We start from the raw sequence: 27,154 nt of genomic DNA, 5'->3' as shown, positions 1-27,154 counted from the left end.
TTAAAATCACAGGCTTATATATGAAAGAGAAATAAAGCAAAGAAAATATATAGAGATCATTCATTACATAGACTTTAAAAAACCCTTTATTTGAGAAACTACTAGTAGAAAATAACTTTAAGATTCTAGTCTATAAAATATCTAAGAAAAATCATTTATTTTAGGTTTGAATTCACTTGTCATCATGCAAAGTAATACTTTTGTACAATACTTTTTGTCACCTCTCTGGCTGATTGAAACTTTTGTGCAGAAAGTAATAGATCTAGATATTTGAATCCACCTAATCCTTAACAATGGGGTAGTATCATATAGCTGCTACCATCTCTTGGTTACCATAGCACATGACCAACTCCCTGCTAAAGACAGTCCAATGCTTTCTCAGAGTGGAGAACTTATCAACAGCAGCAAAGAGCTGCATATGCCAACCCTCACAATCCTAGCTTAGTGGAATGACATACACTGAACAGGCTCTCCTTATGATGTATATTAGTGCTGTCTTTAATCCCTATCCAACCGGATTTCATTTTGAAGCCAATAATTACTTCTTCAGGACCATGGTCAGCACAGAATATTCAGCTCTGTAAAGCTGAAATAAAATTGATCCAAGCACCGTACTCAATATATTACAGTGACTGAAATGAAAGGGAATGGTGGAGCGGAAATGAACTCACTGGCTTCAATTATCTTCAATTACCCTTTTGATGGAAGATAACCAGAAGATATTTGCACTACTATCTCTTGAAGCCACAAAAGATGCTTAGGTCTTCTTTGACACTTATTGGACACTACTTTGTGCCTTCAGATTGTTTATGCTGCTATTAGTTATTAAATATAAATGTTTCATATCTGACACATGCTGCAGCCAACTACCTGACAATTTACGAGGCTGCCTACCTTCTGGTAAAAGGCACGGGGTATGGAAGCAGACCACCTCGCCCCAGTTTAGATCAAGAGACTGAAGGATAGACGTCTAGGAGTCACCAAGAGAGGGAAGCAGCACACCATGTTTAGAAAGATTCATTCCATCTTTCAGTCCAATACCCAGAGAAAGTCTCTGACTGATGAAAGCTCTTACTATGATGGAAACAGTCCAACTGTAAGGCTGATCCGCAGTAGCTCTGTGTACATTGTAGGAGGCAATGGGGAGAAATTCAGTGAGTCCTTGAAAAAATACAAAAGCACAAGCAGCATTGACACCAGCATGTACTACCAACAAAATGAAGAGGATCAAGCATGGACCTACTCCCGGACTCAGGACTGTTTGCAATATTTACAGGAACTGTTAGCCTTGAGGAAAAAATATCTCAACAGCCTCAATGAATTGAAGGCCAGTCGCACCCATGGGATTTCTTCAACTTCTTCCAAATCATCTAAGGGAGCAAAAAAACCTTTTGCCCCATTACCTCTTAAGGAACATAAGGTAGGCACAACTGCATCATGGTAGAGAGATAAAATTCTTTCCAGTTGTCTGCCATAATTTTCTCTGAGCATTGTCCGGTTTTTCTCTTTCACTGTCCAGTTTATTTACTTACTTAATTTCTGAATACTTATTCCTCAGAACACTCCCTTTACTGTTCCCCAACCTGAGGAATGAGGGCTAGACTCTTTATTTCTTAATGCTGGGGAGGCGGAGAAAGATAACTTCAGGTACACAATATCTAACATTCAGATGAAAAGTAAAAATTCAGATACAATCAGATATTTCCAAGAATCTGCATTTGTCATTATATAAACCAAGCTGGAGAGTTAACTTCAGGTGTCCTCTTTAATCCAGGTGTTTTGAGGGTATTTATCTCGATGTTCACAGAGACACTCGGTGACCACATAGAATCCCTGACTCAGTATATAGAGGGGAGAGAACTCAAATTCAGGTTGGAATGCCTTGAATTGCTCCAATGTTCTGTATTTTTAAAGAAGGCCTTCATAAACCTTGTTTCATTTTGCCCTAACAAAAGGCTTGGTAGGTAGAGCATGTGTTACTGTCTTCATTTTATGAAGACATGGAGGCTAAAAGAGATGTTACATAATATGACTTCTATTGCATAGCCTCCTTCGTCACTTCAGCTTTGTAGACCTGAAAGTGATGATGTACTTGGATCTGAATCTCTGTTATTGCCTGTTCTTTTGTAATTTCATTTCTCCTTACCCCAGTGATTAGGCTATAAACTACTCTGGGTCAGGTCCTGTATTTTCTATTTTGTCTGTAACTCTCTAAAATGTGGTGCACGCAAGGCACACTTAATGAATGTTGAATGGCTGATTGACTGCCAAATCTCAGGTGTCATGGGGTCAGTCTGACTAATTGAAACTGTCTGTATTTAGCTCCAAAGACAAACAGTTCAAATAATGATTTGAACACTCTAAAAATAGGCCAGCAGTTCCCTTGGCATTTGTAGAAGAGGAAGAATGACTTACAGTATCCTCCTGGAATGCTATGCTTGAAATGTCATTCTAGATGTACCATATTACAATGGAAAGAACCCACTTTGGAGTCAGAGGTCATAGGTTTAAATCATACCTCTGATGCTAACTTTGTGACCTTGGGGAATTTGCTCAATTTCATTGACCTCAGTTTCCTCCTCTGTAAAGTGATGGCATTGGACTAAATGTCCAAATGAGGCTTATCATGGCTCTTGAGCTAAGATCCAATGATCTTCCTTCCAGAAAGAATTGATTGGTATTGTCACTGATGATAAATATCAATATATTGCTAAGAGTGAATCCCCTTCTTCCTTTTCTCTCCTTCTTATGTCTCTCTGAAGGGAAACAGGTAGGTTAGGAGTAGGGGCCATGCTATGGGTATGGGATAGAGTTTATAGGAACATCTGGGAAATGAAGTGAAGATCATATAAAAACTTTGAAAGTCCTTCAGAAATTATCCCACTTCCTTCCACGTCAGTCATCTGTTTGGAAGCAGCTGTTAGGAGTCAAAGATCGCAGAGAAGACTGTTTGTACTTCCCGATGTTCCTTGTAGCTCCTTTTTAGACTATGAGCTCCTTGAGGTCAGAAAAGTTGTCACTTTTTAGCTTTCTGTCCTACAATGCCTTGTATGTAGTAGTAGGTGCTTAATAATGTTTATTGAATTGAATTATGTTAATTGCTTAGAAGTAGCTACTTGTCTCATTTTCTTTTCTAGACTCTAAGCTCATTGGTGTAGGGACCCAATCTTACCCATCATCATGTCAAACACCATGCCAAGCTTAGATCTTTGCAAATAATAAGGGGCCAATAAATACTGAATCAGACTTAATTCATTTGAGTGTATTATTCTATCACTGAAAAAACTCCTCCCTGAGAGTCAAGTGGGGAGTGTCCATCCTCCATGTTCTTTTCAAGATTCATTGGCAGTCTCTCCTAATTGGTGTTCTGGGGAGAAACTGTCAGTGGCCTGAGGTCCTGGGTCTGTAAGCACTTTGGAAAGGGCTCCAGAATGGGAAAATCACAGTCACAGGTTCTGAGAATGAATTTACCTGCCTGTCTCAGAGTCCTTAATTACCTAACTAAAATATTTATTAAGAGTCAACTGTCTTTAGAACATTGGGTGAGATAGAAAGCTTAAGATGCAATCCTTTCCCTCATACAGCTTATAGTCAACACATACAAATAATTACAATACAAAATTGTACATCCTAAGCATGCTGTAGTGGAGTCAGCAGTAACCTAATGGTTCTCTTGAAGAAACATTTAGCACTGTCATCTCTCAGGGTTTCAGGGAGAATGACTACATCTGCACATTTTGCAGAAAGGTTGGTAATTTGTAACCAAATGGACAAAGACTACTTTATGAACAATTTAGTCTATGTCATGTCAGATGGTTTTGTTTTTGTTTTCTGCACCTGTCTAATGATAAGAGGCTTGTAGGGGATCGATTTACTTCAATTCAACAAATGTTTATTAAGTGCTTACTAGGCGCCAAGCACTGGACTAGGCATTAGAGATAAAAAGGCAAAAAGAATTGTTTCTTGTCCTCAAAATGCTTATAGTCTTGTGTGGGTATGTGACTTGCACACATATAAGTATAACAAAAGGCTATTTTAAGACTCAAGTTGAAAATTGAGGGAAGACAAGTGTTCTAAAAAATAGAAATGAAGAGAGAATGCATTCTAGACATGGGTAAGAATGCCAGAGATGGAGAAAGAACTTTAGAGTTTGAAGAAGAGCTGTTTTTAGTGTGAAGTTATCTGTAAGAAATAATGACACCATCTTGAAATGATGATTCATTAATGAACTTCTAAAAGCTTAGTTCTAATTAATTTATCAGAGTCTTAGGGTCTCTGAGAGAATGGAGCCCAGGATCAATAGGTTACAATTCAGAAATGAATTAGGACACTTCTAAAACAAGAAAGAAGGAAGGAAGGAAGGAAGAGAGGGAAATAGGGAGGGAGGAAAGGAGGAAGGAAGGAAGCAAAGATAAGTATTTCTTAGACATCAACTATGTGACAGGCATTTTACTAAGAGCTTTACAAATATATCATTTTATTCTCACAACCCTCAGAGATAGGTGCTATTATTTTTTCCATTTTATGGTTCTGGAAGCTGAAGTAAACAGGTTAAATGATTTACTTAGGGTCACATAGCTAATAAGTGCCTAAGCTAGATTTTAACTCAGATCTATTTGACTCTATGGTCAGTGCTCTATCCATTGTTCTACCTAGCAGCACTCGTCTAGAGTGGGACATTACTAAGATGTCTGAGGGTCATGAGGGCATTGATCCCTTGAAAAAAATGGGGGTGGGGTTATCACAAAGGAGCTAAATGAGAACTTGAGATAAATTTTATTGAGATAAATTTTATTTATTCCATGGTACTTTCAGTGATATAGACTCAGTAGCCATCTGACCTGGGTCATATCACCTTGTGTTTGAGAAATGAGGAATGAAAAGACTTCAGTCTATTATTGGTTTCCAACATTTGGTTTTTGTTTGTTTGTTTGTTTTTTTGGTGAGGCAATTGGGGTTAAGTGACTTGCCCAGGGTCACACAGCTAGTAAGTGTCAAGTGTCTGAGGCTGGATTTGAACTCAGGTCCTCCTGACTCCAGGGCCAGTGCTCTATCCACTGCACCACCTAGTTGCCCCAACATTTGTTTTTATAAGATTTCCAATTTCAAATTTTTCTCCCTCCCTCCCCTCCCTCCCCCTTCCCCAAGACAGCAGGTAATCTGATATGTGTTATATATGTACAATAATATTAAATATATTTCTGCATTAGTCATGTTATAAGAGAAGAATCAGAGCAAAAAGGAAAAACCTTAAAAAAGGAAAAAAAAACAGCACCAAAACCAAAAGAAATAGTATGGTTCAATTATTATTATTGGATTAAAGTATTATTAATGCTTTTTGCTTTTATATATGGCAATTTCTAAACCTCCTTCTTACCAAGTACCCACCAACAAGCCAAAAAAATAAGTTAAGGAAAATCAATCAGCATAGCAACTCAGCTGACATGATATGCAATACTCCACACTCTTCTTCAAGGAAAGAGAGGGATGCTTTTTCCCCACCTCTTCTCTGGGAACAAGATGGATCACCTTAATTATGCATGACTCATCTTCATTTTATTTCTCTTTATCCTTATATTATTGTTGTCATTGGGTATATAATTTTCTGGATTCTATTAACTCTGCATTAGTTCATATAGGTCTTCCAATATCTTTTGGAATTTCTCATATTTGTCATTTCTTTTGTTGCAATAAAATCCCAATACAGTCATGTGACAATTTTTTAGCCATTCCCCCAATCAATGGGTACCCACTTTATTACCATTTCTTTACTATCCCAGGAAATTCTACCATGAATGTTTTGCTACAGACTCTTTAAATCTGAATTGGTCAGCCAGCATGTTGTCATTCTTAGCCTTTCTTTCATGCGATTGAGTTAGTCAATGAGCAATTTTTTTTCAAAGGCTGCTCCATGTAAATCATAGAGATGGACACTGTGAGATAGTTTTGTAGGAAGGACACTCCACTTGTCCATATAATATACAACAGAATCATCAGCATCTACTGTGGTCACTCCAACAGTTACACCATTGTCTCCTTTCCTTCTCCCCATTTTGCTTTTGGGGAGCCAAATCATAGCATTGGTTGGCATTATCTTCCTTTTCTCCAGGAAAAAATCTCTGGTTGAATAGGTAAGGGGGTGATAGGAGGATTTTTTTCTCCTTTGCCCTGGGGGGTATGTGACAAGCACCCTTCCTTCTGCCAATTTATTACTTCTTTTTTTCCCCCCAGAAAGTTTTCCCTGATTATTTCTACCTAATTTTGATTAATTCTCTACTTTGACTTCTCACAGCACTTAAGTTTGAAATTTTGGTATATTATTTGGCATTTGTTGATTTGATAACTGGAAAATATTTTAAAGTTATAATAGATTCCCAACCAGATCCTCCAACATACTATTTATTTATTTATTTATCTATTTATTTATCTATCTATCTATTTATTTATTTTTTCCCCCAACATACTATTTATATAATTATCTGGCCACTACTCTATTAGGGAATACATGTATACAGGGTGTTTCAAAGACCTTAGTGTAGTATTAAGCTGTTAAGTGTTCAATATTGAACAAATTCTTGATTTTATCATTGTGAGTTCTACCCATGAAGACTACAATATCTCCTGGACTTAGTCTGCTAATTTTTGTTTTCCCCAAATTTCATAAACATATATATATGTGTGTGTACGTACATGCGTGTATACACATATACACAGCTATAGTATACACATGTTTCTACATACATCCTATAGATGTATGTGCCATATGCTATACACACATATAGTCTATAATATATGTGTGCATGCCATATAGTATGTTTTATAACGTAGGTATATACACATATAGTAGACCCACCTACACCTATAGTTTATATGTATAGACATGTATATTATACTTCAATGTACTTTAATATTTTACTAAGTACTGCCACATATGTTTTTGTTCAGTTGTTTGAGTTGTGTCTGACTCTTAGTGACCCTACTTGGGGTTTTCTTTTTTTCTTTTCTTTTCTTTTTTTGGCAGGGCAATGAGGGTTTAGTGACTTGCTCAGGGTCACACAGCTAGTAAGTGTCAAGTGTCTGAGATCGGATTTGAACTCAGGGCCTCCTGAATCCAGCGTCAGTGCCTTATCCACTGCGCCACCTAGCTGCCCCCTATTGGGAGTTTTCCTGGCAAAGATACTAGAGAGGTTTGCCATTCCCTTCTAAGTTCATTTTACAGATGAAGAAACTGAGGCAAACAGGAAAAACTATAGTCAGGCCACCACCAGAGCTACCTCAGGGAGGCCTTTTGATGTACCTGTAGCATCAGAGATTTAGAGCTATAAGAGATCATAGATGCAACCCAGTACAGCCAACTGCCCTGTTTTACAGATAAGGAAACTGAGGCCTGGAGGGACAGTAACATATTCATAACATGGATAGTGAGTGACAGAGACTGAATTCAAGTTGGGCCCTCTAATTCTCATCTTGAACTCTTTCTGCTATAACATTGAGTGCTTGTAAAAGGCTCACTGTAGTTATGTTCTTTTGTGACTCCTTAAATTCTACCTCCTAACCTCATTACTTACCTGGTAAGACCTTTTTTTTTTTGGTGAGGCAATTGGGGTTAAGTGACTTGCCCAGGGTCACACAGCTAGTAAGTGTCAAGTGTCTGAGGCCAGATTTGAACTCAGGTACTCCTGAATCCAGGGCCGGTGCTTTATCCACTGCGCCACCTAGCCGCCCCCCAAGACCTCTTTTTAAAAATAGAAACCCACACTATTTTTTGGAGACAGTAGGGGTTAAGTGACTTACCCAGGGTCACACAGCTAGTAAGTATCTGAGGACATATTTAAACTCAGGAAGATATATAATACATGGAAACTCCACACACGTGTACACACCCACCCACATATATACTCTAAATATGTATGTATGTGTATTTATGTATATTTGGTTTTGGTCCACATCTATAAGTTCACTGGTATAGAGAACCCTTGGTGTAGAAGTTCCCTCCACTGAGGCAACTCATCAATCTATCAGTAACTCATTTTCTTAAAAGATCCCCTGAAGGGCATTTAAGGCTTAACTGACTTGTCTGGGGTCAGCTATTATAGAGAGAGAAGCAGAACTTGAACCCAGATCTTTGACTCTAACTTGACCATTTGTAAATGATGATAAAAATATGAAAATAAAGAGCATGAGTGGCAGTGAGGTGGTGCAGTGGATAGAGCACTGGCCCTGGAGTCGGGAGGACCTGAGTACAAATCCGGCCTCAGACACTTGACACTTGCTGACCCTGGGCAAGTCACTTAACCCCTATTGCCTCAAAAAAGCATTTTTTTAAAATATAAAAAGGTCTTACCAGGTAGGTAATGAGTTTAGGAGGTAGAATTTAAGGAGTCACAGAAGAACAGAACCACAACGAGCCTTTTACAAGCACTCAGTGTGAAATGTATAGCGGAAAGAACTCAAAACAAGAATTAGAGGGTCCGAGTTGAATTCAGTCTCTGCCACTTACTAGCCATGTGTGAGCAGGTCACTGCCCCTCTGGGCCTCAGTTTCCTTATTTGTAAAACAAGGCAGTGAGCTGTATTGGATTGCCTCGACAGTCTCTAGTAGCTCTGAATCTCTGATACTATAGGTACATCAAATGGGCCCCCTGAGGTAGCACCTGTGGCCTGACTATAGTTTTCCCAGCACCTCGGAGAAGGGAAGGGTCCAGCCTCCTGAGAGGGGGTGAAACCAGGGAGGATGAGCTACAAAGAGCAAGCTTAGGAAAAGGATCCAAACAGTCCTACAGAGGTTAGAAATCTGGACAAGAAACGCAGTAGGCTTTGGTTTGGAAAGCTGCACACTATTCTATGTGTGAAAAAATGTAATTTGAAATGCAGACCTGCGGAGGGGAAAGGAAGCTTGAAAGGGGGCGATTCTGCAAACCACTGAAGGCTGAGTGTGAACAGCAAATTGGACAAGGGCCTGAAATGCGATCTGGCAGAAGAAAAGGCTCATTCTATTTAGAGCTGCCTGTAAGGTTGCACAGAAGTGTCATTACGTCATGGAACACTGTCCCTTTGCTCAGTGTGACACTAGCAAGCCTATGGAGGGAATGTGGGCTTCTGGGTTTAGTGAGGAGATAAACTGATGGCAGCAGTCCAGAGAAGAGGGGAAAACACTGAAGAGAAGACAAGATTGATTGAGAAGCAATGTCTTGGATGGACACTGGAAACTCCCCCTATCAGTATTGGTTCTAAAGGTGAATTCAATATAGGTTAACCCTGCCTTGGACCTCATCCCTCTGAAGGAGTTTAGTTATGGAGGTACCTTAACAAGCTCTGTATAAGAGAGCTACAGTTATACAGTAAAAGGAATCCTGAGCTAGGCACTGGATGGCCTAAGTTCTCACCCTAGTCCTTACCAGCCACTGATTTTAGGCGAGGCTCTTTCTTTGTCTTAGTTTCTTTATCTGTCTGTAATCTGTGGACCAGAATGCTAAGCTCTAGGTTTAGGGGGTTCAGTCTCCTGGACTTTACTGGCTATCTGATTTGGGGCAAGTTTTCTTCCCTTTCTGTGGCTCAGTTTTTTTATTCGTATGTAACCTGTTTACTGGAATGCTAAACTCTGAGCTCCTATGTCCAGTCTTAGAAGATAACCCCTCAGAGGATATTCTTTGACTGAGACAAGTTGGCTATAACTTGTGTGTAGTTTCCCAGAGATGCAGATAAAAAAATTCTCCAGATCATCTCATAAAAACATGTAAAGCAAAAAAAAAAAAACAAAAAACAAACCCCAAACATGTACAGGACGATCTTTATTCCACCTTGTAGAAAATGCCAAAAATATACATCCTAAGAGTTTTGGATTCCTCCCAGAAGGTATCAAGATCTAGAAAATAGGTGGGATGGAACAGAATAGCCCTTTCACTATGGATTCACAGGGAAATTCCGAGGGGATCACAGAGTTTGGGGCTGTAAAGCTTCTAATAGCTGACAGGAACACTGAATATGCATGAAGCATCCTTCCCAGGTCTTAAAAAAGTAATAATAATAGCTAGCATTTATATGGTACCTACTATATGCCAGGTACTATGCTAAGCACTTTACAAATATTACCTCATTCAAGAATCTCACACCAAACATGGAAGGTGGGAACTATTATTTTCCCCATTTTACAAAAGAAGAAACTGAGGCAGGAAGTAGTTAAATTACTTACCCAAGGTCACACATATACCTGAGTATCAGTATATGAGGCTGAATTTGAACTTGTCTTCTTGATTCCAAGGCCCAGCGCTCTATCCACTGCACCACCTAATTGTTTTGATTAAGTGTTATAAGCATTAAGAGATAGTGTAGCAGAGTGGATAGAGTAAAGGACCTAGAGTCAAGAAGGCCTGGGTTTAAATACTATCTCTGATCCATGCTAACTGTGTGACCATGGACAAGTCTATTGCCCATTTAAAAAAATGTTTATGCTTTAGTTTTCTTTATAAAAATAAGAGGGTTGAACTTAGAGGTCTTCAGGTCTTGTCTTGACTGAAGGCCTGCTTATTGGCATCCTCTTTCCATTTTTATTTTTGCAGTCATTGTACACAAGGATCTGGGCACTAGGAGTTTCCTAAGTGCAAACCAAGCCAGGCATTTCCTCCTCCCATTCCCTCTTTTGGTTACTTACAGCCTGTCTCCAAAAGTCTTGGTGAGATGTTTTTTGTTTTTTGTTTTTGTTTTTGCAGGGCAATGAGGGTTAAGTGACTTGCCCAGGGTCACACAGCTAGTAACTGTCAAGTGTCTGAGGCTGGATTTGAACCCAGGTCCTCCTGAATCCAGGGCCAGTGCTTTATCCACTGCACCACTTAGCTGCCCCCTTGGTGCGGTTTTAATAATTTAAATAGCTTAATAGTTTAATAGTTTAAAACTGCTCTAAAACAAATTACTAGTTAAACCTAAGTTTTAGTTTTATTAGTGTTAACTTAAAAGTAGTAAGTTAGTGCAGTAAAGACCTTTGGGGTACCCTATATCATAAACATTCCACAAGGACGAGTCATTCACCTCTGAAGCCCTTTCAGTTCCAAACTCTCTGTCCCCAGGTTCCACACCTGCTCTGCTCTTCATCTCTCTCTGTTACCTTATCCCCCATCATTACTTCACTCCATTGTCTCCTTTCACAATGAATATTCTCCTTTATCCCAATAAGAAAATAGGAAAAAAACCATTTCTTTCTCTCTACTTTTCTTGATGGTGATCTGATGTAAGTTAGGAGGAATTCCAAGCCTAATGGGCTTAGAGGTGCAGAGGGAGCTAGGAGAGGGGATGGTTGTGGGGAGAAAAAGCTTAACAATCACCCATCCAGGAAGAGATTATTCATTTCATCCCTTAAGGTCAGCCAACTTTGGAAGCAAATGAAACGTCTCTATATAAATAGCCAGGGTTCAGCTTTTTTCCCCTTTTAAACAGTTTTTATTAGAAATTAGAAATTCACCAATAAACATGGACATTTCCATACACAAAGAAGTCCAGAAAATTGTGATTATACAAGAGACCACAAATCCATAACATAAACTTGTTCCTTTTAATATATATTAAATGGTCCAGCATTGCTCTGCCTAAAGGTGCCCTACCTCCCTAAAACTCCTCTCTGGTCTCCTGTGCATTTTACAAATGTGTCATTTAGACAGATATAAAAAACAAAATAATGGTTTTAATTATTTATTATATAATTACATATTTATGACAAATAATATAATTGTTTTATCAGTCATATAATTATATAGCAATTATACTTTTATTATATAATATGCATATTTGTAGTAATATATATTATACTATTATTTTATTTTATGATATTATAATATCTAAATGTATATTTAGATATCTAAATACAACTATATAATAATAAATACATAAATAAGTTGAAACAAATAATAAAATATATTTAAAATATAAAAATATAATTATGAGACATTTAAAAAATGTACAGGAGACCAGAGAGGAGTTTTGGGGTTGTAGTGCACATGTGTGTATGTGTATATTCTTTATATTGTTCCCTTATATACATCATGATCACAACCCCTTTATCATCTCCCCATTCTCCACCCCTACATATGAAGCCCTTCCTTGCAACAAAGAATAGTCGAGCAAAATGTACTTGAGTTGTCATGTTATGACTGGAAGGGTTCCACTTTGAATCCAGCTAGGTGAGCCTTAGGAAGCTTAGAGGCCACAACTTAGAGTTATTGTCTTGGAGATAGAAGGGCATATGCCTTGAACAACATAATGATCTGGTTTGATATTTCATCCCTGAACTGGATAATAAATAGAAAGTCTGAAAAGCAGGTAGATGTGACTGAAAGACTTGGGAGGCAGAGTTGTGGGTTCGAATTTTACCTCTGCCACTGAATAGCAATGTGATCATTGTTGTAAGTCACTTAGGTTCTCTTAGCCTCAGTTTCCTCATCTGTAAGATGAGGATAATAATAATAAACTACCTCACAGGGTTGTTGTGCAGAAAGTGTTTAGGAGAACTTTTAGTACTATGTAAATGTGAGTTATTTCAAATAAAACCAGATTAGGAAAGGAAGAGAAACAGTCATTATGAATGCCATGGGAGATGGAACAGAGTTCAAATCCTTGGGGAAGCTTGAAGAAGTTGTCAGAAATGAACAGAATGAGGTTTACTAAGACAAATGCAGAAGTATAGCTTGGGAGAAGGAATGACCTACGCTGAAGCAAGATTGGGCATGGTCAGGAAAGGGAAATATAAGGATCTGGAAGACCGGAATTAAAATCCCATCTCCAGAAATAATAACCATATGACCTTAGGCAAGTCATTTCAACTCTCTGCAAAAGGGGAACAACATATCCATATTACCTCCCTCACAGGGTTATTTTGGAATTCAGATGACTATATATGTATGCGTATACACATTGTATATATTATATATGCATGTACACACACAACACATGTATATGAACGGACACACATGTGTACACATCACACGGCATATATGTGTATGACACATGCATATGTGTACATGCGCGTATACACGTGTGTACACACATATTTTGTTATTGTTATTGTTCATAGTTTTTCAGTCATGTCTGACTCCTAGTGACCCCATTTGGGATTTTCTTGGCAAGGATAATAGAGTGGTTTGCCATGTCCTTCTCCAGTTCATTTTACAAATGGAAAAACTGATGCAAACTGGGTTAAGTGACTTGCCCAGGGCCATACAGCTAGTGTTTGAGGTTAGATTTGAATTTAGGTCCTCCCGACTCCAGGCCTGGCATTCTATCCACTGTGCCACCAAACTGCCCTTAGATTATGTATGGGAACCTTAAAGCTATTATAATGATAGGGTTTGTAGCTAGAAGGATCTTTAGAGAGCGTCTAATCCAATGTCCTCATTTTACAAATGAGGAAACTGAGGTCCAGAGAGGGGAAGTGGTTTTGCCCATATTCCCAAAGCTAATCAACAGCAGACCCAGCATTCATCCTAAATCCTCTGACTCCCAAGTCCCGGAGTCTTGTTTCCATGCTATAGCTGCCTTGTTAGCATAATGGCCAGCATTTATACAAGTGCTTTAAACTTTGCAGTGTTTCCCAGACATTATCTCATTTGAATCTTGTGCTCAATCTGAGAAACTAGTGTGACGGGTATGATTATTCCCACTTTAAAGATAGAGAAACTGAGGCTTCAAGAAGGTAAAGTGACTTGGGCAGGGTCACATATCTAGTAAGTGTTTAAAGTAGGATTCCAACTCAAGCCTTCTTGTATCCACATCCAACATTGTATCTGCAATGCCACAACAATGCCTCTAGTGCTGGGGGGTGGGGGGGGTGGAGGGAGGGATCCCACTACAAATGCTTTGCTTTCAGTGACAAATAAATCGCTTGGACTCAATGTGTCTGGCCGAGGAAGGCTGGAAAGATGACCAGAGTATGAGAAGAGGTCTTTCCGTGGGAAGGATTGATCTCTGAATAACAGAGTTTTGGTCCCTCAGAGTATAGATTGGTCAGGCATAAATAATGTTCATGGCCATTTTTCACTTTTCAGTCACAATCAGGATTCAAATGCTCTTCCAACAGAAATAAGTTTTATTGTGATAAAAGGATGAATAGCCCACCAAAGGCTTCTGAAGTAGACCCAGAAGAGCAGTCTGTTCTAGGTCGGCTCACAAGTTTACTTGTCTAAGTGTCTAGGTGTGGCTGGAACGGTCCCAGGAACACAGTGTGAGGGAAAGAGAATCCTGAAACTTCTCCTGAGATCTCCTGAAGCCTATAGGTTTAGCACCAATGAGTTTTTGGAAGCCAGTAAAATGTTCCCATGTTTGAAGTAAATAGGCCGGGCTGCAGCTTTGAGACTAGGCTGGCAAACTTTTGAAAGCACAAAGGATGCTGGCAATATAAGCCATAAGCTAGGTTGATGGTCCGACAGCAATTTATTTAGTTAAAAGTTTACATGCACAGATATCTCCCCAGGGATAGTTCCAGATGACTCCTAAGAGGTTCACACGAATCCAGAGAAACAACAGTAGCAACATTACCTAAATTTGGCTTCGGCCCAACAGTATGAATAGTCAACAAGGCCAAGCTCTTTTTCCTATTGGTTTCTTTTGTTAAGTCTTCTAAAGGTAAGAGATCAATACTTGTTTTCTTTAAGTGTCCAAATGCCGGGTCTTGTTGAAACAAGATGATTTATTCAGACTGTTTTGAGTCTATTTCCAATGTCAGCTTTCCAGTCATTTTAAAAATGAATAGACTGGGTGAAGTGAAGGGTTAATTGGCAAACCACCTGGGTGAAGGAGGCAGGGTTTCTGTGAAATCCTGGCTCTGGAATCAGAACCCAGACTCTGTGGTTTCTTATCTGTGTGACCTTGGGTAAGTCACTTAAACTCCCTAAGCCTCATTTTCCTCATCTATAAAATGAGGGATTGGATTAGATCACTTTGGAGGTCTCTTCTAATGCCACATCTACAATAATAAATGCTACAATTTATATACTACTTCAAGGTGGGCCAAATGCTTTATAAGCTCTTCATAACAATCCTCTGAGTGTTTGTTGTTCAGTCATTTTTCAGTCGTGTCCACCTCTTCATGACCCCATTTGGGAATTTCTTGGTAAAGATACTGGAGTGGTTTGCCATTTCCTTCTCTGGCTCATTTTACAGATGAGGAAACTGAGGCAAAGACAGTGAAATGACTTGCCCAGGGCCACACAGCTACAGTCTGAGGCCAGATTTGAACTCAGGAAGATGAGTCTTCCTGATTCCAAGCTCTGTCCACTGCAGCATCTAGCTGCCCCATCCTCTCAGGGAGGGAGGTGCTATTATTAGCTCGTCTTATGGATGAACAAACTAAAAGAAGTGAAGCAGCTCATCCAGGTTTATCCAGGTGGTAAATGTCTGAGGCAGGATTTTGTATCCAAATCTTCCTGCTTCTAAGATGCCTCACTGCCTCTAATTATGATCCTATGCTGCTAAATTAAATACTCAAGGCAAAATTAATAATAATAACTATAATTTATATATCACTTTAAGGTTTGCAAAAAACCCATTTCAATATATTATTGCATTTAACTATTACAACAAATGTGGGAGGCAGGGACTATTTTTTTTTTTTCAGGGCAATGGGGGTTAAGTGATTTGCCCAGGGTCACACAGCTAGTAAGTGTCAAGTGTCTGAGGCCGGATTTGAACTCAGGTACTCCTGAATCCAGGGCCAGTGCTTTATCCACTGCTCCACCTAGCTGCCCCGGCAGGGACTATTTTTACCCCCATTTTACAGATGAGGAAACTGAGACAGAGAGTGTTTAAATGATTTGCCCAGCATCACATAGCCAGTAAGTATCTGAGATCAAGTTTTGAACTCAGTTCTTCCTGACTCCAGTTCCAACACAATATCCTTTGTACCATCTTTCTATCTTAATTGAGATATATTCTTTAAACACAACTTGTTAAGGGTTGTCCTTCATCAGAGACTTCCCAGCATTGCAAGAAATCATAGACTTAATAGTTCTTTTCCCTGGGGGGTCAGTCTAAGTAGTTCAAATTATGTTTCCTTCTGTCTGCTTTATCTTCCACAGACTGCTGTCTCTTAACTGTAGCTGTAATATTTCATTGTAATTAAAGTAACTTTTTTTAAGTATGAAGAAGTGCCTGGGGCAAAAATAAGTAATGATCAAAAAACAGAAAGTCAAGAGACTTGGGTTCAGGGGTGTGCTGGCAAATATTTTACAACTGGCTGGGGGCAGGGGGTAGGGGGAAATATATGTATGACACATTTTAAAGTTTAATTTACATTATTCACATTTTTCCCAATCTCTCTTTCAAGTCTACTATAGGCAATGAACACAATAATAAATCAAGCCCTCATTTGTAGTTTCTGCTGAATTTTGAAGTGTAAATGTTCACAATGAAAATTTAACAGCCAGCTCTCACTGGCAGGTTTGAGCTGATTCCAGCACATTTTGCCTAAGGTCTAGTCTTGGCTGTGTTTCTTATTAGATATGTGACCTTAGGCAAGTCACTACTTCTTCTAAGGCCTCATCTTGAGGACCCCTTCTGGCTCTCAAATTCTATAATCTGTGACGTAAATTCAGAAACACAGTTGTAATTGAATGCCAGATATAGCAAATGAGAGCTAGTGAATCTGATCAGCCACTGTTGGCTTTTAAAACTCAAGAGCTTAGATGGCTTAGCTCCCCCCTACAACCACTCACTTTTCCAATAAAAATGTCTCCAAAAAAAATGTCTTCCTGTTTCACGATTCAATGAAACATGCCTAGGAAATGACCTGGTTGATGAAAGAAACTGTTCAAATTACCCTGTTTGTGTAGAATTTGGGTAGACTTTTTTGGGGGAGGGGTGGGGCAATGAGGGTTAAGTGACTTGCCCAGGGTCACACAGCTAGTAAGTGTCAAGCATCCGAGGTCAGATTTGAACTCAGGTCCTCCTGAATCCAGGGCCAGTGCTTTATCCACTGCGCCACCCAGCCCCCCCCTGGATAGACTTTTAAAGCAAGCTTCATTTTACCTAAAGAGCTTTAGATGCCTGGCCCTGGCCAAATCATTTCACCATCTTTGCCTTAAATTCCTCATCAGTAAAATGAGCCAGAGAGGGAAATTGCAAACCAGTCCAGTATCCTTATGTCAAAAAGAAGTGATTAGCCATGGTCTGAATCTAAGAGCACACTCTATAAATATATAACAAAAAAAGTCAGCCTATTTAAGATAGTTTCTTAGAAATATGAATTGCATGTATTTGGACACATATGCAAGGGGCAACATGTCAGAGCACATGGAGTCAACCTTGAAGCTAAGAATTTGTTGTTGTTCGATCATGTCCAAATATTTGTGACTCTGTGGACCATACTGTCCAAGGAGTTTTCTTGGCAAAGATACTAGAGTGCTTCACCATTTCCTTCTCCAGCTCATTTTACAGATGAGGAAACTAAGGCAAACAGGCTTAAGTGACTTGCCCAGGGTTACACAGCTAGTACGTGTCTGAGGCCAGATTTGAACTCTGGTCTTCCTAACTCCAGGTCCTGATTCTCTATCTACTGAGCCACCTAGATGTGTTCAAATTTGGCCTTTAACATGTACTGGTTGTGTTACCCTGGGCTTAACTTCTCAGACCTCTAGGCCAGAGTTATCAAATGTGGGCTTGAGGGTTACAGGAGGCCAAGACACCCCAGTGATGCAGAAAACAGATTAAAATGCAATTGGAAATATTTTTTAAAATAATCAATAAAATACAATAAAATATATATAATGCTAATTTGTGATTTTCTAGGTCAATATGGGCCTATAGGGATCCTTATGTATAGTGGCCCCATTTCTATTTGAGTTTGACACTGCTGCTCTAGTTAGCTCCTTAAGAAATTTCAGAAAAAATGTCAACATGCATTGGTAGAAAGTTTCCTTACCTGGGAATTTTCTATACTATGGAAATCACAAGGCTAGTCCTTGTGTCTTATTTATACATAGATGTATGTTTATATACATGTACACATAGAGAAATATCATTGCGTTTCCCACCATGCCAAATTATAATTTTTACTCTTGTTCATCTGTAAGACTACAACATTTTTTCAAATTAATTTTTGGGGGAGCAGGGCAATGAGGGGTAAGTGACTTGCCCAGGGTCACACAGCTAGTAAATGTCAAGTGTCTGAGGCTGGATTTGAACTCAGGTCCTCCTGACTCCAGGGCCAGTGCTCTATCCACTGTATTACCTAGCTGCCCCTGCAAATGAAATTTTTTTTTGTCTTTTTTTTTTTTTTAGGCAACGGGGGTTAAGTGACTTGCCCACGGTCACACAGCTAGTAAATGTCAAGTGTCTGAGGCCGGATTTGAACTCAGGTACTCCTGAGTCCAGGGCCGGTGCTTTAACCACTGCGCCATCTAGCTGCCCCTGCAAATGAAATTTTAAAAATTTAAATATATAATTGCTTATGTCAACCTGAATTCATAAATATTTCTTGTAAATGTCCCATTTTCTGTTTTTCTTTTAGTTTTAACTATTTATATTGTGTCCTCAATCCCATGGTTTAGTCTCCTTATTAATTCACATGCTAATTCTGTCCTATCTAGTATCTATCTGTCTGTCTGTTTGTCTACCTACCTACCTACCTACCTACCGACCTATCTATTCATTCATTCATTCATTCGCCTACTTGTTTAGGTGGCTAGGTAGCCCAATGGATTGAGAGCTAGGCCTCAGAGTCAGGAAGACCTAAATTCAAATCCAGTTTCAGATACTTACTAGTTGTGTCATTTAGTCTTTGTGTGCCTCGGTTTCCTTCACCTGTAAAATGAGGATAATAATAGCACCTACCGCCTAGGGTCATTGTGAAGATCAAACAAGATAAAAATTGTAAAGAGCCTAACATAGTGCCTGGCACATAGTAAGCTATATAAATGTTATATATAACACCATATAAATGTTAACTTCTTTTATTATTATTACTATTATTTCTGTCTTCCATTGTAGCTTATCCACAATATATGTGCTATAACTCCCATGACATTGAGGTTATGAGACATAATAGAAAAAATCCTAGATTCAGAATCAGAAGACCTCGTTAGAATCTCAGATCTACCACCACTAGCTGGGCAACTTTGAGCAGGTCATTTACCATCTAGTACTTTAAAGATAATACCACCTACCTCACAGGGTTCATGTGAGATAAGCTCTTTGCAAATTGTAAAGCAACATATAACTGTGAGCTATTCTTGGTGAAGCACCTGCTATCCCCTGAAGACTACCTTAGGTTCAAGGCCCTTTGTGGGAGTGCATAAATAACCACTCAAAACTATAGCTCATGAGCCCCCACTGATAAATTTCTTTTTTTAATCAACCAGAGGACACATCAACTCAAACCAAAAGACATTTTATTAAATAGCATGGTAGGATGTCACAAGGAAGATTCCCCCTCTCCCTTACTAAAGAGGGTATATTCTACAGGTTATAACACAACGAATGGGAGAAGAACCCTATGTAGCCAGGGCAACTCACACTTCAGAGTCTACTGCTCCCTCTACTAGAAAGCCACCAGTGACTTCTTCCCCCCCCCCAGGGCAATGAGGGTTAAGTGACTTGCCCAGGGTCATACAGCTAGTAAGTGTCAAGTGTCTGAGGCTGGATTTGAACTCAGGTCCTCCTGAATCTAGGGCTGATGCTCTATCCACTGCACCACCTAGCTGCCCCCCCCTCGCCCCCCGCACCAGTGACCTCTTAATGGTCCCTGCTGAATTAGGGTCCTCTGCTGTTCTGTTCTTTCTTCCACACTATTCTTTGCTGGATGTCTCTATGTTTTCTATGGCCAGCTGCTGCTTGAACTTTTCCCCCATTAGAGGAGAGGTCTAATATTGTATTATACAGCAACAAGGTCTATTTAGCTCTTTTGTGATTTCAGGCCCTAGCCAACTGTATCCAGTTAGCTGACTAGAGAAACTTTTAGACATGTAAGTTTGTTTCTCGAACTCCTTTTCCCCACCTGCTGCTATCCAGCTCTCTGGGTCTAATTTCTTAGTTAAGGCTAAACATTCATTTAAAATCCTATCATACTTCTGGGTCACTAGACTGGTTCTATTCCAGTCGTTTCAAGGACTCTGCTTAATGAAATTGTAAGGAAGTTGGGGTAAGAAGATTATTTTTGATGCTTACAATGCCTCTGGTTACCAAGGAAAACACTTCTAGGGCTAGACTAAAAAGAACTGGGAGGAGCTGGTGAAATTGGTGATCTTGCCCTTAGCAACTAAAATTATGTTACTCTCCCATGGTATTATTCTAATCTGTGTACTCCTTCCATGAAAAGCCATTAAAACTCTCCTCTCTTTTTCTTTCTCTTGTTACCTCAACTCATTCAATAATAAGAACTCAATTTTATAGAGCATTTGTCAGAATCAGTGTCTGAGGATAAGTTTAATTGAATCTGCAAAGGCTGGTCGCTAGGAGGCTGCCTATGAGATAATGATTTTTTCAGGCGCAACAGTTCAAGATGTCCATGATAATAACTGAAACATATATAACACTTAAAGTCTACAAAGTGATTTGTATATATTATGTCATTTGAACCTCACAACCAGCCCCAAAGGTAGGCACTACTATTATTCCAACTTTACAGATGAGAAAACTGAGGCTCAGTGAGGTTAAATGACTTGTTGGTGATCACACAACTAGCAAATGTCATAGGCAAGATTTGTATGCAGTTCTTGACTCCAAGTCCAGCATTCCATTTACTATATAATACCACATTTTAGTTCAATCATTTTTCAGTCATGCCTGAGTCTTCACGACCCCATTTGGAGTTATCTTGGCAAGGACACTAGAGTGGTTTGCCATTTCCTTCTCCAGCTCATTTTACAGCTGAGGAAACAGAGGCAAACAGGGTTAAGGTATTTGTCCAGGGTCACACAACTAGTAACTGTCTAAAGCTGGATTTGAACTCAGATCTTCCTCACGCCAGGCCCAGCACTCTATTCACTGCACCACCTAGCTGCCCAAATGCTACATTATACTACCTCTGCTAAGGTACGGAGGGATTCCAATCCGCACTAGTAAAGGGCTTGCTCACACCCCTGAAAGCACAGATAAACTGTAATATGTTGAAATGCCATCACCTACAAAATGCTTTTCATATATTACTTTACATGATCTGCACAACAACGTGTTAGACAGATGGTACTGTAAGGGCTAAAGTTCTAGCTATCCTGTCTAAACTATCTAATAAGTGATTGCCAATAAATTATAAGCTTTAGCAAGAGTTTAAACTTTTAAGCATTTATTAAGGAGAATATGAATTTGGTGGAGAGAGAGAGAGAAAGAAGCCTAGATTCATCTATCTATTAAAGGGTGAGTGCATTCCTAGCTCCCTTCTCCACCAGAGTCCTCAGGAAAGAGTGCAAGCCAGCACGCCAGCCTCCCCCTTCTTCCTCCCACAAGCCAACGTCACTTCCTGACGCCAAAGAAAGCCACATGGTCCTGCCCTCAGGGGCCCTCTCCTCATGTTGGAGCTTTCCTACAGTAAGTGTCCAGCAGGTGGTGTCATTCCAATCATTACAGTACAAGCATTATGCCTATTTCATAGATGTAGGCATCGAGGCTCAGAGATTTGACCAAAGGTTACATAGGAATAAGCTACAGAATCAACCCGGAACTGTTGGCTCCAAATCTAGCTCCCAAATCATATGACTTCAATATTCTAACTTTGTAGTGCTCTGTCTCCCAGGTGCTATTTTTGGTGAAGTGACTCCTTTCCTTCTATCAGTGACAATGGTGACCTGCAGAGAATCTGACAGAGGCAAGGAGGCTGAGAGGCCATTTAACACACTGAGAGAAACTTTCAACATCCTAGTTCATAGTTATTTGAAAGGGAAAAGGCCCAAGAGAAGCTACAGGCAGTAGCCTCGGGAGCCATGTGTCAAGGGCTGCCTAAAATGGTATACCTTAAAAGAAATGGCATGCTTTACAGGCACAAACTGTCACTTTGTTGGGGAGGGAACATGCCAACTGCCCCAGGACAATGAAGGCTGTTTACTAAACAGGCCCAGGAAATCCTGGATGGAGAAAGATCAGTGGAAACTCAAATGTGATAACATAAGTAAAGCACATTGCAAATCCTCAAGTCCTACAGGTATAGCTCAGAGGAGAGATTGTGAGTTCAGTTCCACACTACCTCAATAAAGCAAGTCACATAAATTTTTTAGTTTCCCGCTGCATATAAAAGTGATATTTATACTATACTGTAGTCTATTAAGTGTGAAATAGTATTATGTCTAAAAAAAGAATGTACATAACTTAATTAAAATATTTTATTGCCAAATATCATCTGTGTCTTTGATGAGTTATAATCTTATGCTGGTGGAGAGTCTTGCCTTGATGCTGGTGGCTGCTGACTGATCAGGGGGCTGGTTGATGAAGGCTGGGGTGATCGTGGCAATTTCTTAAAATGATAACAATGAAGTTGGACAGATTGATGGACTCTTCCTTTCACCTGAGCACTTAGAGGCCATTGTAGGGTTATTAATTGGCCTAATTTCAATATTATCATGACTCCAAGAATAGGCAGACCCAAGGAGGAGGAGAGAGAGATGAGAAAACTGGTTGGTGGAGCAGTCAACATTTTATCTATTGTTTATGGTCTCATATGGGTGCAGTTCTTGGTGCTCCAAAACAATTATAATAGTAACCTTAAAGATCACTAATCACAGCTCACCCTAACAGATATAACAATAATGAAAAAGTTTGAAATATTTTGAGAATTACCCAAATGTGACACTAAGACATGATGCGAGCTCATGCTATTGGAAAAATGGCATCAATAGACTTGCTCAATGCAGGATTGCCACAGACCTTCAATTTGTAAAAAAAAAACCAATATCTGGAAAGTACAATAAAGCAAAAGGCATATGCAAGATATGCCTGTATATAAATGCTAGCAGTTGTTATTAGCTATGGACTCTGAGTTGTCTTTCTCATTCTCTTCCTCAGATATAGGTATTCTTCAGTTGGTAGAATTGTGGTTCTGTATTCTCTGCCTTTACTCCAGCAAATTTTTGTTGAAACAGATCTTTTTAATCCCATTAATTTGCAAATAGAAGACACACTATTTATTTCCATTTTAGATTATTATTGTTCGGTTGAGTAGCAATTCCATTCAGCAAACATTTGTTTCTTAACATCTTGGATGATAGTAGCTCGGTGCCTTCTCATCTCTCACTGTTGTATTACAGAAAATAGCACCAAAGAAATCCCCACAACTGAATGCAGATGTGATGGAAGCCATTGCTTTCTTTGATTCCATCATTGCTGAACTGGAGACAGAAAAATGTCCCCGAGCTCCTGTGGCAGAACCCCCAAATGAAGACGTTGACTTTGATGGTAAATACACCAAACACATGGAAAAAGGAGACATTCGAGTAGCCAAAGGAGATGGAGCAGGTGGCAAAATGGAGCTTGGTTAAGGCCATAGACTGATGCTGCCATCTTCCCTCTGGGGACCCCCAATAGTGCCTCCTGGTTAGCCCCACCCATGTCAAGTCTTTCAACTGCCATTCTACCTCTTGTGTATCCTTCTTCTTCCTACATCAATTGATTCAATATTTATTAAGCACCTACTGTGTTCATGGTATGAGGTGCTATGAATACAAAGGAAAAAATAAACTAGATCTTGTTTTAAAGGAGGATTTTTTAGGGGGCGGTGCTGCTCCTGCTGCTCCTGCTGCTGCTGTATTGCTCCCTATATCTTTAGCAGTTTCTGGTACATAGTGAGTGCTTAATAAATGCTTGTTTATGAAATGACTGACTGCTGCTCACATTTCCACAGCCTAATATCACTTATCTACTTTAATGGTATTTTATAGGAGAGAAGAACCATGGATTTGAAGAAGATTTAAGAACCTCACTTCAAATCCCAACTCCCCCACTTATTGCCTATATGACCTTGGGCCTCATTTTAAATATGAGAGTGTTAGACTAGATGACCTTTGACAACTCTTAAGCCACGAACCTATCGTATACACAGAAGGGAGGAAGGAAATAAGCATTTTTTAAGGACCTACTATGTGCCAGGCATGGTGTAAGCACTTTACAAGTATCTCATTTGACCCTCACTACAACCCCAGGAGGGAGGTGCAATTATTATTCTCTTATTAAAGTTGAGGAAACCAAGGCAGTGGAGGTTAAGTAACTTGCCCAAGTTAATATAGCTACCAAGAGTCAAAATTCATATTTGACCTTGGGTCTTCCTGTCTCAAGGCCCAGCATGACTGCTTCCAGAAATATAGTCCTTTCATAGACAAAGTTCAGTACAATCTCTGGTGCCCTTGGATTTAAAAAGGATTACTGCCCCATCCCTATTCCCCTACCACCCCATCTCAGAAAAGATTGAGAGAATTTTTCTCTCTTGGAAGGGCATATTATTAGCCTTTTCCTGAGCAAACTGGGTGGGTAAATTGAGCTCACTTTAAAATTACTATTTAACTTTCAACAACTTTGAAATAGGATTTATCAGCAGTGGTCTAATGAAATGGTGTTTTCCTTCCTGTCTTTATTCAATCAAGACCAATTTAGGAACGTGGTAGCATTTGGTGTGATTATTCCACAATTCTTGTGAAGTATAGCCAATGCCCAAAGTTAATTAAACTACTTTTGTTGTTCTTGATGGTCTGGCCTTCGTGGCAATGTGGAGGATATTTTGATCATTACTGGATTCTGTAAAATGTTCCCAAACTATGCCCCTCCCATGGATTTCCTAAGGCTGAGATCTGGAGAGGAATTTGTTATTTGTCAAGAGTCTGGCAGAAATGCTTTGGAAGGAGTTATAACTTTGTCTTGACTCTCAAAAGCTGGAAATAATGTGTTTTTTTTAAAACTTTATTATGAACTCAACAATAATTAACAAAACATTCCAAATACAAAAGAGGATTGAATATGAAACCATGACCTTCTGTTACACAGAATTTATCTACTAAAAGCACAAATAAAGTTTCATTTATTTATTTATTTGCCGGGCAATGAGGGTTAAGTGACTTGCCCAGGGTCACACAGCTAGTAAGTGTCAAGTGTCTGAAGCCAGATTTGAATTTAGGTCCTCCTGAATCCAGGGCTGGTGCTTTATCCACTGTGCCACCTAGCTGCCTCCATAAATTACATTTTTGAATAGAAGTTTGTTTTTCAAAATATATGTACAAACAAAATTTTAACATCAATTTTTTAAAAACTTTGTGTTCCAACTTCTCTTTCCCCCTCCACAGACACCTGGGTGACTCAGTGGATAGAGCTTTGGGCCTGGAGTCAGGAAAACCTGAGTTCAAATCTAGCCTGAGATATTTAGTAGCTATGTGACTTAATCTCTGTTTGCCTTAATCTACTGGAGAAGGAAATATCAAACCGCTCCAGTATCTTTGCCAAGAAAACCCCATGGAGAGTGTTGGCCCATGGGGTCACAAAGAATCAGACACAACAATAAAATCATCCTGTTTTTGTCCCCTTCTGAATTTTGTGAGTGTCCTGTGTATTTTTCAAGATTTAATTGACACTTTTTATCCTTTGACATCTTTGTCACTTTCCCCCAACCCTCTCCCTCTCTCCCATAGAAGCACTTCCCTGTACCCAATAAATGGTATCATTTTTTTTGGCCCCCAGACAGGAAATATCTTAAACTTTTCAACTATTTCCTTTACTGTCTTTGTATTTTATTGTTCCTGAGTTGGGATTCACCTTTCCCTGGTTAAAGAGCCATCATGTAGACAATCCCTCTTTCTTTCCAGTGGCAACCAGCTCCCAGGAACACAGCTTGCACTCCAACTGGATCCTCCGGGCCCCTCGCCGGCACTCAGAAGACATCACGTCTCATACCATTCGGATAGTGGAGAGTCATCTCCGGAAGAACATTGAGAGGAGGACCATCAGCACCCAGAGGAGGCTGGAGAGGCATCCCATTTACTTGCCCAAGGCAGTGGAGGGTGCTTTTAATACCTTAAAATTTAAGCCCAAAGCCAGTGAAAAAGAGTAAGTTCATAAGATAAAGACTTGTTGTTCAGTCCCATCTGCCTCTTCTTGACCCCCTTTGGAACTTTCTTGGCAAAGACACTGGAATGGTTTGTCATTTCCTTCTTCATCTCATTTTATAGATGAGGAAACTGAGGCAAACAGGGCTAAGTGACTTGCCCAGGGCCACATATCTAGTAAGTATCTGAGGCCAGATTTGAACTCAGGTCTTCCTGACTCCAGGCCCAGTGCTCTATCCACTGTGCCACCTAGCTGCCCTAAAATAAAGACTAAGAATGGTTTTATGTTCCTATAGTCTTTATGGTTTTTAAAATACTTTCTTCACAACAAGCTTGAGAGGTAATGAATGGGAGTTTGTTTTTTAATTCTAGACTGGGATTTCAGCAGTATTAAGAACTCACCTGTGTGGAAACTCCCATCTCCGGTGCATATCAACAACTTTTCTCTAAGATATAATTTTAGAAGAACAGAAATCCCCTTAATCAGAAATTCCCTATATGAATAAAACCACAGATTCCATCCCTATCTATAGTTTCAGTGACGTTCCTCTGATCTCTCTACCTCCAAGACTAGTTCTTTAACCACTGAACAAGTATTACCTTATTTTACAAATGAAGAAATGAAAACTCAGGGAAGTTAGGTCACTTGTCCACAGCAACACAGCTTGAGCTGAACTTTTATCTAAATCTAGTGCTCTTTCCATTGGTGAGGGGTCTGTCTCTTTAAGCATGCCCTTCCTCACCCTTTAACTAACAACCCCACCCTGAGGACCAGCTAGAATGCTCTCAGTGAGTCTCTCCTTCCCCCATCCTTATTACTCCCCTCTCTCCATGCCAACGATGTGTCATTGATGGAAAGCTCCAGCATTTGCCAAATGATCACCGCATTGCCAGGAAAGATTGAGAGTCAAAGGTTTCTTGGGGTCTGAGGTGCTAGAGAGGACAGCCCTAGGTCAGGTTTAACTGCCTTCTCTCTGCTTCCTACCTTCCAGCCTGGGGACGTCCAAGCAGATTCTCTTCAGCCTAACATGTGTAGAACCTGAGTGGGATACCGAGTTCTTCTCACTGGAGTCAATGACAGCACCAAGAGAAGAAAGCTACGAGACAGAGATCTGCACTCGACGGTGGTTCCCTTCAGAAAGTCCTTGGCAGCAGACTATGTACTGA

At 39.7% G+C, this 27,154-nt stretch overlaps 1 protein-coding gene across 1 annotated transcript; it reads left to right on the top strand.

The window, feature by feature from the left end:
• The first annotated feature begins 1,003 nt into the window (after positions 1-1,003).
• C3H13orf42 (chromosome 3 C13orf42 homolog) lies at positions 1,004-27,154 on the top strand. Its single transcript, XM_043993723.1, has 4 exons — positions 1,004-1,420; positions 23,210-23,357; positions 25,748-25,988; positions 26,980-27,154. Exons 1-4 carry the CDS (start codon positions 1,004-1,006, stop codon positions 27,152-27,154), a joined length of 981 nt encoding a protein of 326 aa, XP_043849658.1.

Source organism: Dromiciops gliroides, chromosome 3, assembly GCF_019393635.1.
Source record: "Dromiciops gliroides isolate mDroGli1 chromosome 3, mDroGli1.pri, whole genome shotgun sequence".
Classification (NCBI taxonomy): Eukaryota; Metazoa; Chordata; class Mammalia; order Microbiotheria; family Microbiotheriidae; genus Dromiciops; species Dromiciops gliroides.
This window is presented reverse-complemented; position numbering and strand designations above follow the sequence as displayed.